This window comes from Lemur catta, chromosome 9, assembly GCF_020740605.2.
Source record: "Lemur catta isolate mLemCat1 chromosome 9, mLemCat1.pri, whole genome shotgun sequence".
NCBI lineage: Eukaryota > Metazoa > Chordata > Mammalia > Primates > Lemuridae > Lemur > Lemur catta.
In genome coordinates, this window is record NC_059136.1 from 91,970,485 (window position 1) to 91,986,555 (window position 16,071).

A 16,071-nucleotide genomic window follows, 5' to 3' on the forward strand; every position below is an offset into this window, starting at 1 on the left:
ATATCCAAACCATAGCAACCAATAAGTATTCGATATTATTAATAAGAGAACTTAAAGCCACTGTTATCAAAGGCTAGGACTGAGCAGTTGAGGAGAGTTCCCTGCTTGTCCTGCAGAAACCAGATCAAATCAGTGGTGCTAAGCGTGGTTTCCTGGAGAAACAGATTTAAAGTGTGAAAGATATATTTTCTATTTTTTAATAATTGCTACCCAAGTTTATTTTATGCCATCTGTCATACAGGGTTATAATCATTCAGGATTATGATAGTTTTTTTTTAACTCTTTAGATCATAATTATCTAATTTTGATGTTTATTTGGTAAGTATTAAACTTGTAAATGATAGATAATTCAAATTCTTAACATTAGTGCTTTAAAATTTGTCACTATTAGAACCTAATTATTGGTTGAGAAGGTCTATGTTAGTGGACATGGAAACATCCCCCCAAAATTAAAGATATTTGTCCAAATTAAAATTAGAACATGTAGCTCATATATTCTAAATGAACATGTGTGCTTCTGTAATAAAAATTTTATTATCGCCAAGTTACAGGATAGAGTTTTAATTATGATCTTTATATCAGTAGAAGCCATGTATTTGGGATTAAAAACCTACTGCTTTAACTAGTCTAGTTAAAGACTATGGCTTGATACATTCTGGGCTCCAAGTTTTATAAAAACCAGAGAATACTTCTAATAACACTTTTCTAATTTCATGGTTCAGTGCACAGTCAGTAAAGATTTAAATAATTCAGAAAGAAAGCCTATTCTCTTTCTTTATTAGAAGTTTGAGTCAGGCAAATTCCTTGACATTTAATAGGTTTTTAACCCTTTTAATAACTTTTTATAATGAAATTTATTGGCAGTTGTTTTAAAGAAAGGGTTATTATATTAGCATGAATAGCAGTCAGTAGTTTTTATGATTAGTTTTGAGACCTTGACCTTCTATGACTCAAAGTATATAAAAACATAAGTGAGTGAGTAATGTTAATATTAACTAAATTAGGTATACCCAGAAATATAAAGACTGTATATAACTACGTTCATCCCATTATCTAACATGCTATAAAATTTTGGCAGACAAATATTTGAATCTTTTAATTGTTTTAAAGGAGCTTAAGGTCACTTACAGAGTCAGACACTTTAAAGGAACTGAAAGACATTGTAATTTTCCTGGACTGATTTTCTGAAGTTATTAATATCATGCTCAAAAGGAGAGGATTTCCAGTCTTTTCCTATCTTGGTTTCATGCTATTTTAATGTTTTATAATATACTATTAAAAGGATTATTGGATGATTTCCATAATAAAATACTAATTTAAAATTGTGCTTTTCTTCAAGTCCCCAATAACTTGGGGACATACAAATATTCTGCATGGAGAAGCTATCTGACTCAAGCAGAATATAAGGTTTTAATTTTCCTTCTTGTGATGTACTTTTAAGCTGAATGTCATGTGTATCTAATGATTTAAGAGCCTCTAAATGAACTCAAATATCACTATTCTGAACTGATGTTAAGAAGTCAATATTCCACTTGACATCTCCATCTTTGCTAGCATCCCATTAACATTCCAGTGGAAAGTATGAGAAAGCAAGTTAAATTCTCAGGTTTAAATATAGTATAAAGAACCATTCTAGCTAACTTGTGCTGCTATAAATATACAGAGTAGTTCTGGTAGGTAAACCACAACTCCCGGAGGGCATGTCTTGTAGCACTTCCCAATTTTCTTTTTGCCACCCTTCCAACCCTTTCTTTTTGTTTCAATGCACACAAGTCTTTGAAAGTATTCTGGAAATAAGGCACATTATTCAGTCCCTTCTCTGAGCACATCAAAACAAATGAGATGTGAACAGACATTAGCATGTTCAAATACACTTTTAATATAAGATCATAGCCCCCATGACCAAAACACTGCCTGCACTTGGCAGTGCAGATGCCAAAGGCATGATCTATACAAATAAAGGGCTTTATCAACTCTAATCATCATAGACTCCTATTACCAGAAGTGTAAAATTTTGTAGGAACTGCTAATTCAGATGTTTTGGGAACTGGGGGTGTACCACATGGTCCCCAAAACCCTTTTAGACAAGACAGAGCTTATAGTCGACGAGGCCCTCATGTCTTGTCATTAACTGGAATTATGAGAGATGCTCCCTGTTGATTAAAAGTAAACTTTGCCTGTTGCCAATTTGCACGTTTCCTTTATTTGTGCTGGGCAAGGAAGCCCTTTTAAGGGCTCACTGAAGCACAGTGTGTCAAGCTTGGTAATATTGACGTTGATAGTTTAAAAATCACAGCAGGAGACAAATGGCATTGCCATGAAGCAATCAGAAATGAGGTGGCTCAATCTGAGTAGAAAACATCTTTCCAACTGTGCAGTTAAAAGGCATCACTCTACCCCGTAACCTCCTGGCCCTAGTTGTGATCCAAAGGACAGATTATATGTACATAGTTTATGGAAGGAAATGCCGTGCTAGGAACTGGAATACCTTTTTATACATTAAAATTTTTTTGAACTTTGTATCTACTAGTTAGCCTATTACTCTGGATCAGGGAGCTATTAAAACTCAGGTTATAAGTTCACCCTTTATCTAGGCCGGTGACTTTCTTGCAGTGAAACCCTGTGCTCTCTGACTACGAGCTTGCCCAGCCCATCCCGGGGGAGGTCCCCACAGATGCAAGTGTTCGGCTACCAGAATGCTTGGCCACAACTATGTCAGTGACTCACTGCAGACTAATCAATCAACACTCACGTGCACACATGGAAATAACATTCATCGGAAATCAAGCAGGTGGGAGGGGGAAGAGGGCATGGGTAAATTCACACCTAACGGGTACAGTGCACACTATCTGGGGGATGGGCACGCTTATAACTTCGACTCAAATGGTACAAAAGTAATTTACATAACCAAAACATTTGTACACCCATAATATTCGAAATAAATAAAATTAAATAATATATATAAAAAAGAATGGTAACCAAAGATAAACATTGGCATGAGCAACAACCACAGAAATGAGTTTATTTTTCACAAAACACCTTCATAATCCTTACCTTAGTTAATCCTCACAGCAGTACCCTAAGGCAAGCATTTAAAGTCAGCACACTTCTCTCTGACTTGGCTCCTTAAACCTTTCACTAACCAGCAAAGGACAGATAATACTTTATTGTCTTGTCTCTTTCTGCCCCTGGGCAACTGCATCAGGGCTGTGATTCATTCAGTCTGCGAGGTCACCGTGGTTTGCCAGGTACCATGAACAGCTCTAGCACATAGTAGGCACTCAGTAAATATTTGTTGTTGACAGACTATCTCCATTTTGCAAAGGTGAAATATGAGAGACAAAGAAATTAAAAGGAAGACAACTCGTTAGAAACAGTGCTAGCCTGGTGCCGTGAGCAGGGTTCCCTCCGCTATAGCACGTGACCTCCCACCTAGAAAAAGGAAGAAAAATAAATCAAATAAAATGAAGTAAAATTGCTTTTTCCGTTGTTTATAAAAATGAATCCAGATGTATACAGTAAGGCAACTAAGATTCTTCTCTCGGGATCTGCTGGGTTCAACACAAGCAGAAGTGTCATTCAGAGGAGCACCAGGGCCAGGCAAGGGTCCTCCCCTCCCTCTGTGTGATCTAGGGTTCATCCCTGGGAGAGGACTGCAAGAAAAAATTGGTGACATGGGTTTTAGCCAATGTGATTTTCACCCGTCACTTTTTTCAGCCGTCACTTTTAAAACGCTTCAGTGGTGTTTCTCTCCTAACACACCAGATCCCTTGAGTATTAGGGTCCCATTCATGGAGGAGACCAGATTATGAAGGATAGTGGGCAGACACATGGAATTGCATGAGCATTTGTTTTGGGGGGCAGTTTTAATCTTCCCCAGTGGTGGTGGTTCTAGAGAGTGCTATGGCTGTCCAGTTAGCAAGTACCTAATGAGTTGTGCTCCAGAGTTCTTGCTTTCCCGTGATTAATAGTTTCATAATGACTATTTACTCTAATTACTCTAATATTCCATTTTACCATACTGTAAAGAAATCTGAACCTTCCTTGTTTCTATGGTCCATTGGAAGAAAATCGAAGATTCCAAATGTTAAATTCAAAAACAATTTTGCTTTTGGAAATTTAGAGTTGAAATCAAGTTATTCTGACATAAGATATTGAGGATAAAAATAGGTTTTTATAAAAATGTCCAACCTTTCTTTTGAACCTCATTTTTCTTAGTCTTTGAAAATGTAACATATGTATTTTCCAGACTTTCCCTCTTTCGATGTCAATTACCAGTGTTCAGTGTCAGAAGTCTAATGGCAAAAATGTTAAGATAAAATTTATTTAAAGTACACATTTCTAAACAACAAATACATTGCACAAGGAGATCACGTAAAAATGATTTATTTAATTTGTTTGGACAACAAATAATTAAGCTCTGTCTTGGAAATGCATTTAGGAAAATAATAAATAAAATTTGATTATTAAATTTACCCACACATTTGTCCTGGTGTATACATTTACATATTAATTGAATCCCTGGCAAAAATATGTAATCAAATTGAGACTTAAATAATATCAACATTTACATTCCTCTCATAGACTCTTGGAGTGCATTATTCCTAAGAAAAATGAAACCGCTTCGCTTTCCTGCCCCAATTAATCATGCAAGCCTGTGTGGACAACCAAGAGCAAGGCTCAGAAGTTTTTCCTTAGATGCTAAGGATGGTGTGTGTTTGATAGTGTGTATAAAAGGGACCGAGAGTAAGCGCTTGTCACAGCCAAAGCCAGCAGGGTCTCCTCATCACCCTGGGGAAAGCACTCCACAGCGCAGGGTGTCAAATGCTGACAGACAGAGGTAAATGGACGGACTTCAGAGATTCCTCACGTTCTCTTGCTCCTGCTGCAACTGGCAAGCTTCCAGGCTTTGCCTGTAAAGACCACAGAAAGCAGCAGCTGGTGAGCAACATTAGCAAATAAGGCCTCGGGGCTACCCCTGTTCCAGCGCTCTGTGTACCAACTGTTAGGCACTCAAACAGCTGGATCAGAGCAGAGCCAGCCAAGGCGGCGGTGGAGTTTTATGTGTACAACTGTTTTGATATAGATTGTCTGCTAGAGGCAGAGATAATGATAGCTTTCAAGGCTGGCATGTTGGACAGGGAAGGGTGCTGATGTTTCAAGGAAGCACATAGACTCTGGAAGGATTGTGAAACACACGCAGTTTTAAACACTGAAAGGCAGGCCTGCAGTCATTCTGGTGCCATCCAAGTATGCAATTTTAACACCATTGAGTCACTAATATAACTAATGTTATTCCAAGGATATTTTTATTTTTTTAGTATTCTAGTTACACCAAAATCTTACTCATTTTTTAAAAAATAACTTGAGATGAGCAATGTAGGTTTTTTTTCCTTTTCAAAGAAAATCCAAGGAAAATACAGTGAAAACACGTGCTGAAATAGTTATCAAATATTGTGCTTAAAGTTTCACACCTGAGCTCTGTCCTCAGCCAGCTGCTCTAAAGCTGCAGGTAACCAGGCAAGGGGAGAAGCACCAAGCCGTGGGTGACAAGGCCTGGCATGAGGGACAATACGTGAGAGCTGTTTTGGTTTCCTAATTAATTCTAATGGCACTTTTGCTTTCCATTAATTGGAAAAATTAAAATCTCTTCATCATCATTATCCCCCTCCATTATTTTAATTGACATTGTTCCTCAACAGCAATCTGTAAAACTTTGGGGAACAGATCTGGTTTTCAAAAAGGTGAAATCCAGCATCCATTTGCAAATGGACTGAGTTTCCCAAATGAGGTGATAAATATTAAGAGCCACTCAAAACTAAAGTGCCAATGACAGGTGGACTTTTAGCCAAGGAAATATGAGTTCACTGGGCTTGAAAATAAACAAAATGAGAAATACACACATTAGAAATTAGCTTTGAGACATTTGAGCCCTAGAAATTAAGCAAATAAAGTTCCCAAGATATCAAGGATTTATAACACTATTTCTGTGAAGGCAGCATCAATCCTAATTGTACCTGGCCTAAATCTATCAGTGTAACTAAAGAACTATGAGTTGAGTATCTATTATGTACCAAGATCTGTTCTCAGTACTAGAGCTACAATGGTGAACAAAATAGATTCTCTTCCTGCTTTTTTGAGTTTGTAATCTATTAGGGCATATCAGTTAAGATCATGTTCAGCTGCATGTAACAGAAAACCCCAAATGGCAGTGACTCTGCAACCATAGATGTTTACTTCCCTTTCACATTCAAGACTCCCACAATAAGTAGCCAGAGCAGAACTACCATTTGATCCAGCAATCCCACTACTGGGTATTTACCCAAAGGAAAAAAAAGACATTCTATAAAAAAGACATCTGCACTCAAATGTTTACAGCAGCACAATTCACAGTTGCAAAGAAGTAGAAACAATCCAGGTTCCCATCAATACATGAGTGGATTAATAAAATGTAGTATAGGTATACCATGGAGTGTTATTCAGCCATAAGAAAAAAAACTGGTGAACTAATACCTCTTGTATTATCCTCGATGGAACTGGAGACCATTCTTCTGAGCGAAGCATGACAAGTATGGAAAAATAAACACCATGTGTATTCACCATTAAATTGGAACTAAGTAATCAACACTTAGGTGCACATATGGAAGTAACTTTCACTGGAAATCCAGCAGGTGGAAGGGGGTAAATTCACACCTAACGGGTATAGTGCACACTACCTGGGTGATGGACACACTTACAATTTTGACTCAAATGGTACAAAAGCAATTTATGTAACCAAAACGTTTGTACACCCATAATATTCTGAAATAAAATATACATATATATACATATATATATATATAAAATGTAAGACGATAACAATAGGGGAAGGTGAGTGTGGAATGCACTAGAACTCTCTGTACTAGCTTTGCAACTTTTCTATACATCTAAAACTATTCTGTAATAAAATATTATTTAACAACAACAGCAGCAAATAAGTAGCTTGTTCAGGCTCCAGGATAGTCACACCCCCAGACTCCTTTCTTGTGCCTCCAACATCCTTAAGGTGCTAGACTTTGGTCCAAGACACTTTCCCTAGCTCTTACCATCATCCCCACATGTTTGCCAGCAGGAAGTAGAAAGGAACAAAGAAAGGTGAGCTCTCCCCTTTAAGGAGCCTTCTTGGAAGTACCACACAGTGCTTTCACTTGCGTGTCATGGTCACAGGACCACACATGGCTGCCAGGGAAGCTCCAGATGCCCTCCTTTAGCAGGCTGGTGATCAGACAGCCAAATGCTGGAGGCCTGTTCCTGAGAACAAAAGGAAAATGGATGTCAAAGGGTACAACTTGAGGTTTCTGCCACAAAGGGAAACAGACATTAATCAAATCTTTTCATCTTGTGACTAAGAAGTTCACAGAAAAAAAGGAAAATCATCGAAACCATTAAAGTCAGTTTATACTGACAGTATTCATTTCTTTAACACACTGACACAGCAAAAATTTTTTGAATACCTGGAATACTATAAAACTAAAAGAGCTCTCATGAGGGACTGAAAAATGTATTAGTCCTGGAGAGTAATCAAGGAGATTACTATCTGGATGGTACATATGCATTAGACTAAGAAATTTTAAAGTGGTGTCCCATGAAGAAAGTACACACCAAATGCTTTGGCAGTTCAGAATAAGAAGGTTCTTGGAGCTTTGTAGAAGAGCCAACTTTTGAATGTGAGGTTAAAGTATATTCAGGGTTTGGATATGTGAAGATGCTAATGGCAGCATGGAATTGTGGGAAAGCACAAGTATACAAAATAAGCGTATTTCATTTTTATTTCAATCTTTGTTGGTAGAAAGGTCTGAGATCATTTAACCTCTCCCAACTTGAACAGGCTTGTGCAAAATAGCCATTTCTACGTGGCTTCCTGAAAGGGGCATTCAAAGTCTCCACAGGTCAAAGTCCTAGGAAAGCTACAAATCACTGAGCAAAATATGGGGTTTATTCCCCTCTTTTTAAAAATTTCAGACAGAAAATTCTCAGAAAATGGTTACTGAATGATGAAAGAGTAGCATAAACACAGACACATGATCAAGGGAGAGAGACATGGGCAAAGAATAGCAATTCACTGGGTTCAGCTGGACAATAGAGTATGTGAAGGACAGTTCTAGGGAATAAGGATTATTTGGAACCTTTAATGTCATGCGGAAGAGTTTGGATTTAATTCTGTGGCCAGATGTCATCGGAAAGTTTTTGAGCCCATGGCTCATGAAGATTGATTTCACAACAGTCTTCAGGGTAGATGTGAAGAGGTTAGTTTTTGGTTAAGTAGCTACTACAAGTGCAGGGGTAGTAAAGGCCTGAGATAGATGAGTGCGTGTGGAAATGGATGGAAGGGCCAGTGGAAAAAATTGATATTGGCGTAGACTCAACAGAACTCAAAAGAGTTGGGTAGAAAAGGAAAAAGTCAAAAATGACTGGGACATTTTGAGTAGACCTGACAAGGAGAATGAAGGTGTCAGTAACAAAAACTGGTCACATAGAAAAAAACAGGTTTGGGAAAGGAAATTTTGTTCACCTTTCTAGAATAATAGCATGAGTGATGTCCAAGGAGCAATGTCTAGCAAGCAGTTGCAGAATTAGGCCTGGAATTCGGGTCAGAACTGTACATTTTAATTTAGAACATTTCTGATTAATAAAACCGTGGTGAATCTCAGCTGAGTGGAAGAAACATGACTTGGAACAGAATGTTAGGGGAAGCTGTAGAGAAAAGAAAAGTCAGCAAAGGAGTCAAGAAGAATCAGAGAGAACAACTGTTGCTATTAAGCATGATTTATGTGACTTATTCACAATAAATTTAAAATATTAGGGATTAACAGGAAATATTTTGCTAGTTCAGGTTTTGTATTTGACATGAAGGAGCTGTAATTGATCAATGTCTTTCTAGAAGGAAACCAGTAATCAAAACATTTGCTTACCAGCATGAGGTACTAATTATTCTTATTTTCAGTAATCAGTGGAACTCCATCCAGTTTAATTTTCCCTATAGTATGCATTAGGCAGTGATTAATACTGAACTGCCCGTTATGAAAGCAAGGTAAAATGAAATACTCCTCCTAATTTAGAAATGTGACTGTGGGTGTTAAGATCTGACTGTACAGGCATCTGAGGGCTGAAGAGGTAGATATGCTTGCTACTCTCCACGCAGGAAAATCGTTCTTTGATTCGGTGTTAAAGCTACCTGCCTGACCTAACACCATTGGTGACACAGTATTTTGAACTAATGAGGCTGTCACGCCTCCATAGCCACGCCCACTTCCTTTACCTCCCAGGAAGGACTAGGGTGGGAAGGCAGATTATGGTGCTCGGAGATTGACCTACCCACTACACAAAACAACAGGAGAAAACCATTCAAAGAACTGCAAATAACATGAGATTGTTTTAAGCATTGGGAACACTTTTCGTTGTGGTCATAAATCTGGAAACCATATGAAAATTGATTTAGAAATCATCCCCTCTAATATCATGTTAAAACCTGGAGATTTCTGAAAGGGTGAGAAGAATTGGGCTCAGAATAGATACGTTACAGACTGTACGTGTTTTGTAACTTGGAATTTATGCGAAGAAGAAATAAAGATAGCAATTAGTTACGCACTTTGGGAAAAATAATTTAGTTTAAGTATGATTTTGTACTGAATATTAATACTTTTAATATATAGGGCTATAAAAGTGTATTCTACAAACATAAGTTTGAATGTGCACGTGAGTGCCTTATTTGGTGCAGGGCTGGGAGAGAAAGCTGCCCTGGGGTTAGATAGTGAGCATTTGCGGGCATGTATCTGTTATTCTATGCCCATAATGAGAGCAATTCTGCGTGCTAAGGGCATAAAAAAATTAGAACTTTAGGACATTTGAGCGTAGGCCTGAAAAAAAACCTTAGCATTAATATATACTGTCTCTTCTGTGTATTTTCAAAACCCGGTCCTGATTTTTATGGTCCCCTCTGTCAATGGCACGACTTTAAGGATATCTGTGAAAGCTAGCTTTCTTTCCTAAGGAAGAACAGATTGTATTACATAGATGTTACATGACCAACTAAGAAGAGGCAAAACCATTTTCATAAATGTGAGTAGGGGGGATAGGAACGGCCTAGATAAAGCAGTTGTTGATTTGGGTAAACAACATTTGAAAAGGTGTTTTAATTATCTTTAATTAGCTACAACCTTTATGGGATATGTAAAATGATGAATCAGCTGCTTAATACAGTGGGAAGTGTCAAAGACTGGAATTAGAAGATGCGGATTTTAACTCCAACTCTTTGGTTTGGGGCAAGTCATTTAACCTCTCTGGGCTTTACTCATTCATTTATTCTTTTATATTTATTCATAAATTTATTCCACAAACATTCAACAAGCTTGCACTTTGGGCTTCCGTCCCCCATTTTCCTCTTCCACAGACTGTCACTGAGTCACTAAGAGCCTTTGCCGCTCTTACATGTATCACTGAAGAGTAAGAACAGCTTAATGAGGGACTTCATGAAAAGAAGAATTATGAGCTACTTCTGTAGGGTTGGAGAAATACAGTTTGATTATGGAAAAATTGTTGGTTTGGACTGGGAAAATGGCAGGTGCAAAATCATGGGCCCAGCCTAAGCCTTCACCAAGAAATACCAGGAGTCTAGGATGCCTGAAACTGAGTCTGAGGACGGAGCAGTAATGAGAGTTGGAAAAGATCTAAAGGGGTGAAATTGACTACTAGGAGGGCTCGTGGTGGAGGCAGTAAACCTATTACAGAGGGGAACACAGGCACGCAGGGGCGCCCTAAACAGCTGCAATTTCAGTTTTAGATAGATTGAACTAGATTGGTAAAAATAACTAGAGAGAAATGATTCTATTATTATAAGACAAAAACAAAAACTATGACTAATTTACTTAATTGGTCTTCAAAGTATTTCCACGTCACAAGAACATTTGTAGACAGGTAATTTACTAAACATCTGACATTGTGTGGGATTCTCTTTTATAATGAAAGAGTAAGAAAACATTATTAATTTGATTTTACAGTTCCAACATGTAACTTCAGCCATATATCCTTTTTCCCCCAGTTTTCTTTTTTTTCCTCTCTTGTTTTTCACACCCTCTACCTGCCCAAATTCCCCAAGCTCCCTGAAAATGGAAAAACTGAGCTGCTTCTGTAAGCACCGCAAAATATTCCCCATTACTTTAAGTTTGAAAATGCCAGAGAAATGTTAAGTGAAATCTACCATTCTCCTTTTACACAGCACATTTGACCTCTAGATACGTTAAGAGCTTCATCCTCCAATGCTTTTAATTCTAATCCTTACAAAGACAAAATTCATTGCTTGAATTACAAGAGTGAGTCTCATTAAGGCTAAAAAAAACAGTGACCCAGATAGCATAAAGGATTAATATGGTGACCTTGCAACTTTAGAGCTTTACTTTCAAATCTGACTGTGCAGTCAAGTCATTTCAATAGTCAGTTAATCAAATAGTGAATGCCGGCCTGTAAGTGTTTTGAGTTTGGTAGTTAGAAGATCATTTTGGTCAATACTACTTTATAAAGATTTAAACTAAGAACAAGAGTATACTTATTAACTCCCAAAACCTTTCTTAAATAATCAGGATAAATTTAAAAAGGGTTTAATGAATTGCTGTGAATACTGTAATCACTAATAATTACATAATTTTGACAGACACTCTAATGAGCATCAACATTTTGAAACTTACATCATATAAATATATTATGATTATGACATAATGTATAATTATATATTAATGATCTATGTCTACATTTCATTAGTACAGAAAGACTGTAAATACAATTAATCAGATCTTGAGTAATGAAATATGACGTTGAGTGAATCCACAAATTTTATTCTCTTCATATTCTTCTGGTATCCTTTAGGGTGACATATACTGTCAGGATTATTTTACCCCAGAGAAAATTAATGTGTGTGTGGCTCAGCAAGACATCCTGCAGTCTAAAGAATTAAAAAAAAAATTTTGCCAGAAACATGTTTGTGAAAAATTATTTCTTTCCTATTCATTCATTCATTCATTCATCCATTGTAGATGCAAGATATACGGAACCCGGAAGGAGCTCAGTACAGCTCCCACCCTCAGATGGCAGCCATGAGACCGAGGGACCGGCCCGCAGACATCAGGCCGCAGCCGGGAATGATGCCGCACGGCCAGCTGACCACCATCAACCAGACACAGCTGAGTGCTCAGCTCGGTTTGAATATGGGAGGAAGCAACGTTCCCCACAACTCCCCTTCCCCACCTGGAAGCAAGTCTGCAACTCCCTCACCGTCCAGTTCAGTGCATGAAGATGAAGGCGATGAGACCTCTAAGGTAGGAATAGGGGTTTTTTTAGAACCGATGGGAAAATATTCTTTGGCACCTTTCTTGGCCTGTGATGGGTGCAAGTTCATATATCCAAATGAGAAACATTGGTAGGGAACGTACACTTTGTCAAGGAAGCATGAGATTACAAACTGAACAGACTAAACCACTTGCTTGTCCAACTATACTTTTAAGTTCCTACCGAACCCTTTACATACAGATGTATTAAGCATAAAAGTTGTTTGCACCCACAAAAGATAGGATCTGTGTAGTGAGTAAGGCACTCAACATCCAGAATGAAGCCTAATTCACCACTCCTTCAAAAACGTCTATTCAGCGTAACCATTTTATTTTAAGAAGGCAATCTCCCACGGGTAAGATGAAGGCACTGCATGTTATAAGGTCATGGTTAGATGAAACCTTTGTGATCACCTGACCTAACCATTTCATACTGAGAATGAGGATGGTAAGTGCCAGGGATAGAAGATGACTCCCTTCCTAAAGCAGAAGCCGTGGTGTTTCGTTGCATACTTTTTGATAACCCAATGCCAGTATGGTTGTCTCTCTATCTGTCCCAGCTGTGTCATTCTTTGAAGTTACCTGGACGGGGAGATGAGTCTTAAATGCCCTTAGACTAGAAACTTAGCTGCAGAAGGTAGTTTGTTCTCCTAAAGGTTAGAGACAACTTTTAAAAATGCACCAAAACTGAGTACACTCTCATTCTGACACCAAAGTTATCTTTGTATTGCCTTGATTATCAGTTAAGCATCTTCCACATTCATCCCAGTGAGGAGGACTCTTGTGCCTAGTTACTGTGAAAAACACTTGCTATTACATTAGTACTAGATATTCCTCCTTTAAAAAAAATCTTATTAATGAATACTCACTTGAGCAGACACTTTGTTTTCTTTTCACCTTTGTGAAAATTTTGTTTTTGAGAAATTAAACTGTCAAGATGCTACCAAAGGCAACACTGTGAGGTCTTAATATATATACTTAACTTTCCTATAACTCCACTGATTTTTTAAAGGTCCAGATAAATAGTGATTCACATATTTATTTAGCCTGATGACAAAGACAAGACTGCTATATTAACTATATTTTCTTATTTTTTTGATCTTTTGGCATTTGAGGCCTCGACCATGGAGAGATGACTCCTTTCAGGGCTAGCTAGTTCCTAGAAATAGTGAACGACTTGCCTGCTAGTTCCCCTTTGACGTACAAACCAATCGATTCAGAGCTGCACCCCAGCCATCTCGTTTGTCAAACTCTCACACACCAAGCCAACATTCCCCCTGCCCTATGTCACCCCCAGGCAAGGTATTGAACAACTGGGGATGACTCCCTATAGCCCAGAGCCTGCCAAAATTATTCAAACTATCCAACCCAAGCAGGCCTACCCTGCCTCACCCATCCCTTCCCGCAAAATCCCCAATAAAAGCTCTGGGCATGCCTTACCCTTGCCCTCTTTCTGCCACCTGGCCAAGCTGGGTGCTCCCCCACGTGGCCCTGTGTGGAGCACCGTGCCTCCTCTCTAGGGATCTGGTATAAACTTGGTAACAATCATTCCCGTGCCTGCTGTCTTTCTATACATGATTAAAACAAATCCCAGGCATGCTTTAGAACAGCTGCACGGCAGAAATCACTGCCCCGCCAATCCCTCCACCGCCGCTGTCTCTCCCTGTTGTCAGTGAGACAGTCTCTCACAAGTTAGGTAAAAAGGCAAGAGGAGAATAATTGATATCACATAAATAATTTACTGGGCTAGTGAAAGCCTGTCCTTTAATTGACCATTTAGAGGGCAAAATAATTTTCTTTAGAAAATATGGATTATTCAAATGGTACCTAACAGCCAGTGAGTACCTGGACCTAAATGTGAACACCAAGAATTTGTTTGCGGCCAGTGATCTAGATTTTGGATTATGCTGGATAATTCACGTCAATTTCCTAAACAGAGATGATACATACTATATTGCGCGGGGAAAAATTAATCTGTTCATAGTAAAGATCCATTTGTGCATCTGGATTATATCTTTATCAGTGTTCATTGCCAACATTTCAGGAAATTAAATGCAAAATTAGTAGCATCTTCTGACAGTAAATTTTATACAGGATAATTTTTAATTACAACAGCATTTTCAACAATCTTCAACTTATACAGTAGAAGAGTGGGTAGAAATCTGAAATTCATAGAAATAACATTTCACAGATTCCGACATTTGCTATTAACCCCTTAAGTCCATATTTTATAATTTTGCCAAGGCATGAATTTACGTGTTATAAGCTTCCAGGTATGAAATTTGCCAGTGAGTGATCCAATCACTCAGTGTCCACATCTCAAATAATTTATGGTTCTTTATTAGTGATTATGTAAGCATTGTATAGTAGAATGCATATTCTATAGTGATATATTCCCGAATTAGTGATGTGTGAAGGTTTAGGGGTGGATTTCTCACGAATGCACCCATTAAAATGACTTGAACATTTCACAAAGTCATGTTAAGTTTAAGTGTATTTTTCATCTCAAGAAAATTCACCCTTCCATTCCAATTCTACACACTGTTTTTCACCTTCTCTCCGATTCAAAATCCTCCTACTCATTTATTGAACTTATATTTATTAAATGGCTAGAAAAATCCTCTGATGAAAATGCTCAAGCATTCTTCATCACAGTAAAAGATTAAACTGGAATTTTTCCTTTATATGTGAGTAGGATTTATGTGGAATGTTGTAGTGCAACAGCTGCAGTTAAATGGGAAATAGCATTAAGTCAAAAAGATCATTTAAATCATTTCTAACAAGCAAACTAAAAAGGAATACTTGGTTTCACGTCAGAAAAAGCAGCTTTTAAAGCTTCCTTCTTAACACTTTGTGCTCTCTTTAAGCAATTATATATTGATTCTAATTATCTAATTGAATGATTAAATGAAATAAGTCTGTTTTGACAGAGAGAAATATTGTAAATATTACATCAGTAAAATAAATTATCCCCTTATAAGCACTACCCGTGATTTTGGTTGCTGTGAAGCTGTGTTGTCATAAATGAGATGTACAGTAAAGCATCAAAGAAATATAAACTTAGGCAGCTTGTAGTTCTAAGCCGGTAATCCAGTATTTGTAATATATAAGATAGTTTAAGACACTTAAAGCATCTGGCATTACATTTTTGGCACAGTTTTCCCTTTACAGAAATTATGGGCTAACAATCACAGTATATATTTTTCCATCCTTTTACTTTTTGCTTTTCTGTTGAAAGTATTCTTATGTTTTATGTGTATCTCTTATAAATGGCATATGGTTAGATGATCTTTTACTTTTAAATGGAACATTTACTGCATTTATATGAATATAAATTCCAAAATACTTGGGTTTATTTCTATATCTAAGTATGTTGATTTCTATTTATCCCACAAATATTCTATGTTTGCTTTTCTTTCTTGCCTTATTTAAGGTTGCTCTTATTTTTCTCATTCTAATATTTCTTTCCCATTTTAAGATTAGGAATTTTATATTTCTTCTCTACTTTCAGAAGCTACCCTGGTACACAGTTGCATAAAAGTCTAAAATTGACCGATATCTTTACCTTCTTTCTTAGATTACTTTAACTCTATACGCCTGCCTCCCAGTTTATATTAGGGACTGTTATTGCTGTTGTTCATTTTAATTATAATTTAATTGAATTCTGTAATTTAAAAAGCCTCATGAAATGCTATTTTTATTATTTATACAGTCT

The 16,071-nt window shown here is 37.4% G+C and overlaps 1 protein-coding gene across 1 annotated transcript in view; it reads left to right on the forward strand.

The window, feature by feature from the left end:
- The window catches only part of TOX (thymocyte selection associated high mobility group box), a 290,979-nt gene that overhangs the window by 232,846 nt on the left and 42,062 nt on the right, over window positions 1–16,071 (forward strand). Inside the window, exon 4 of the mRNA XM_045560889.1 lies at window positions 12,066–12,347. Within this exon, the coding sequence (XP_045416845.1) occupies window positions 12,066–12,347 (282 nt within the window). The remainder of the gene's footprint in view (window positions 1–12,065; window positions 12,348–16,071) is intronic.